General features: G+C 61.6%; 1 protein-coding gene across 1 annotated transcript in view; it reads right to left on the minus strand.

The window, feature by feature from the left end:
• Positions 1-2,392, minus strand: part of PRMT1 (protein arginine methyltransferase 1) — an 11,089-nt gene that overhangs the window by 8,340 nt on the left and 357 nt on the right. The window contains exons 2-3 of the mRNA XM_015565427.1: positions 617-670; positions 3-91 (exon numbers count right to left, since the gene is read on the minus strand). Of these exons, the coding sequence (XP_015420913.1) occupies positions 3-91; positions 617-670 (143 nt within the window). The remainder of the gene's footprint in view (positions 1-2; positions 92-616; positions 671-2,392) is intronic.

A 2,392-nucleotide genomic window follows, 5' to 3' on the forward strand; every position in this document is an offset into this window, starting at 1 on the left:
ACCAAAGTGGATAGGAGTCGAAGTAGTAATCTTTGGACGTCATGTCCTCAGCGTTGGGCTTCTCGCTGCATTCTGCCTGGCCACAGGAGACCTGGGGGAGGGAGGATAGGACCATGGGTCAAATCTGGGGCTCCCCCAAAGCCTCTTAAGCCTCCAGGTCCCTACTTCTCCCTGGAATAACCCCCTCAATCATACCATGGCAACCCTACAGCTCCCATCTGCCACCTTGCCTCCCCAGAACCCACAAGCTCCATATTCCTATTGCAGGATACCCCGCCCCCAGGGAACACCCGATATCTCAGCCATGCCTACCATCTCTCCAGTCTCTCTGCCCCCGTCTCTAGCTCAGCCCACAGCTGGGAGGGGAGGGGAAGGCAGAACTGGAGCAGACATAGGGGAGGGCAAAGGGGAGCTGGAAATAGAGTTAAGGAAGCAGCCACACTATCGGGGAAGGCAAGGTGGGGGCCACAAACCTCGAGGGAGTGTGTACTAAGTGTTCGGGGGCAAGGGGTAAGCTGATCTGAAGCAAGAGGGCTCATGGTTAGACCACTGGACAGGGCCTGAAGTGTGGCAAGATATCTTAATATGGGGAAGGGTCTCACAAAAGGATATTTACTTCTTCAAGAGGCGGCTGGAGGCTCATCCCATTAGCCAAGGTGGCTACAAAATTCTAGGAGAGAGTACAGGGAGAAAGGATTAGCTACTGGGAGCGGCTAGGGGCAGGCCAGGCCAGGGGACCCTGGCTGTTAGGAGAGGGCAGTGTTTTCCTGCAATTTTCCTTTTCCTTGGTGGAGAGTGGTGGCAGAGAGAGCAGGTAATGAGGCAGGGCTGTTTCAAAAAGGGGTGGGACAAGTGGGGGGAGGAGAGAGGGCTTCTGTCTCAGCTGGGGCTGGAGAGATGGCGGACTGATCCCAAGCTGCCCCTCTCTGGCCAGGCATCTGACCACGCACACCTCCCCCACCCGGCCGGAGGAACTGGCACCCACTGGGCACATAGGCACTGCCAGCTGTCACTCCCCTCCATCATCTAATCCCCCCAGATTAGGTGACACTTCCTGACCCTGACACACACACACACACACACCCATAGCGGGGAGGAGGCTGGCAGAGTGTGCCCTCTGGGCACCTGCCACTTCTGGAAACCAGTCTTTCATGAGAGGATTCCAGGATGGAGGTGGCACCCCCACCAGAGCTGGCACCCCGACCCCTAGCCCCTGCCTTGGGCTCAGGAAGCCCCACATACAACCAGTTGGAGCCAATCTCCTGGCTTATTTCCCTCCACCTAGGAAGGCAGATTCCTCGGGAAGAGGCCGGGCTCTGGGCCCCCAGCCCTCCTCCTCCCGTTCAGACACACATCGCAGGCTTGCAAACCCCCCAGTGCGGGGCCAAGCCCCGAGGCAACGTCCCGGGAAGGTATTTCCTCCACCACCGGGGCCCTGGTCCAGGGCGGCCACGGGGGATGGGAGTCATTGGAGTGACCCTGGGGAGCTGCCCTCCCACTCCAGAGAGAGCCACAGGGAAGGGGTGAAAATCCGGCGGCCCCATCAGATGACAGCTGGGACCGGGCGCCGAGAAGCGTGACCCGCAGGGCTCCGGGCCCCACCCCCATTCCCGCAAGCCAGCGAGGATGCCTACAAAGGGCGGCTGGGAGGGGATTCCCCGCTGGGCCCATTTCTCCATCTCACTCATGTGTCAGCCAGACAGGCCCCAGGCAGCCTGAAACCCCGCGCCGGCACCAACCCCGCATGGCTGCGCAGGAACCCACATTTTGGGAAACCATTTCAGGCATCCAGCCTCCGGACCCTCGCCCAGGGGTTCTGGAAGGGGGAGTCCATCTCCCGCCTTCACGAGCATCGAGGGGAGAGGAATGGGGGTGAGAGCTCGCAGCCTCCATCGCGGCCCCTTCCCGGCAGACCCCTCCCCTCGCGCGGCCGGGCTCCGACGGGGCGGTGGGCTTCCAGACACGCCCCATGAAAAAGATGTCCCTCCCACACACCCAGAAACGGCCACAAGGGGGTGCCGGGCGCCTTATCCGGACCGATCTCCTTCAGCTGGAGGCCCCCCCACCACCACCGAGAGAGGTCACAGGGGCATCCCCCATCCCCCCGCTCCCGAATCCCCGGCAGGAGAATCCAGGCACAGGAAACGGGGGGCGGGGGAGGGGGAGCAGAGAAAAGCAGGTCTTTGTCTTCCTCCAATCCGAACCCAAAAGTGCACAAAACCTGGACCGAGGCCTAAGTGAATGCCCGGTCCTGGGAGGGGGATGTGGAGGGACCCGATACACCGCCCCTTCCTTCCAAGAGACTGAAGGCCCCCCAGTAAGTCGCACTCGGAAATGTACGCCGCGATCCTCGTGGAGGGCCGGGGGCCTCAGAAGGGTGAGAGCCGCCCCC

The sequence above is a fragment of the Myotis davidii genome, unplaced genomic scaffold (assembly GCF_000327345.1).
Source record: "Myotis davidii unplaced genomic scaffold, ASM32734v1 scaffold2100, whole genome shotgun sequence".
NCBI classification, from domain to species: Eukaryota; Metazoa; Chordata; class Mammalia; order Chiroptera; family Vespertilionidae; genus Myotis; species Myotis davidii.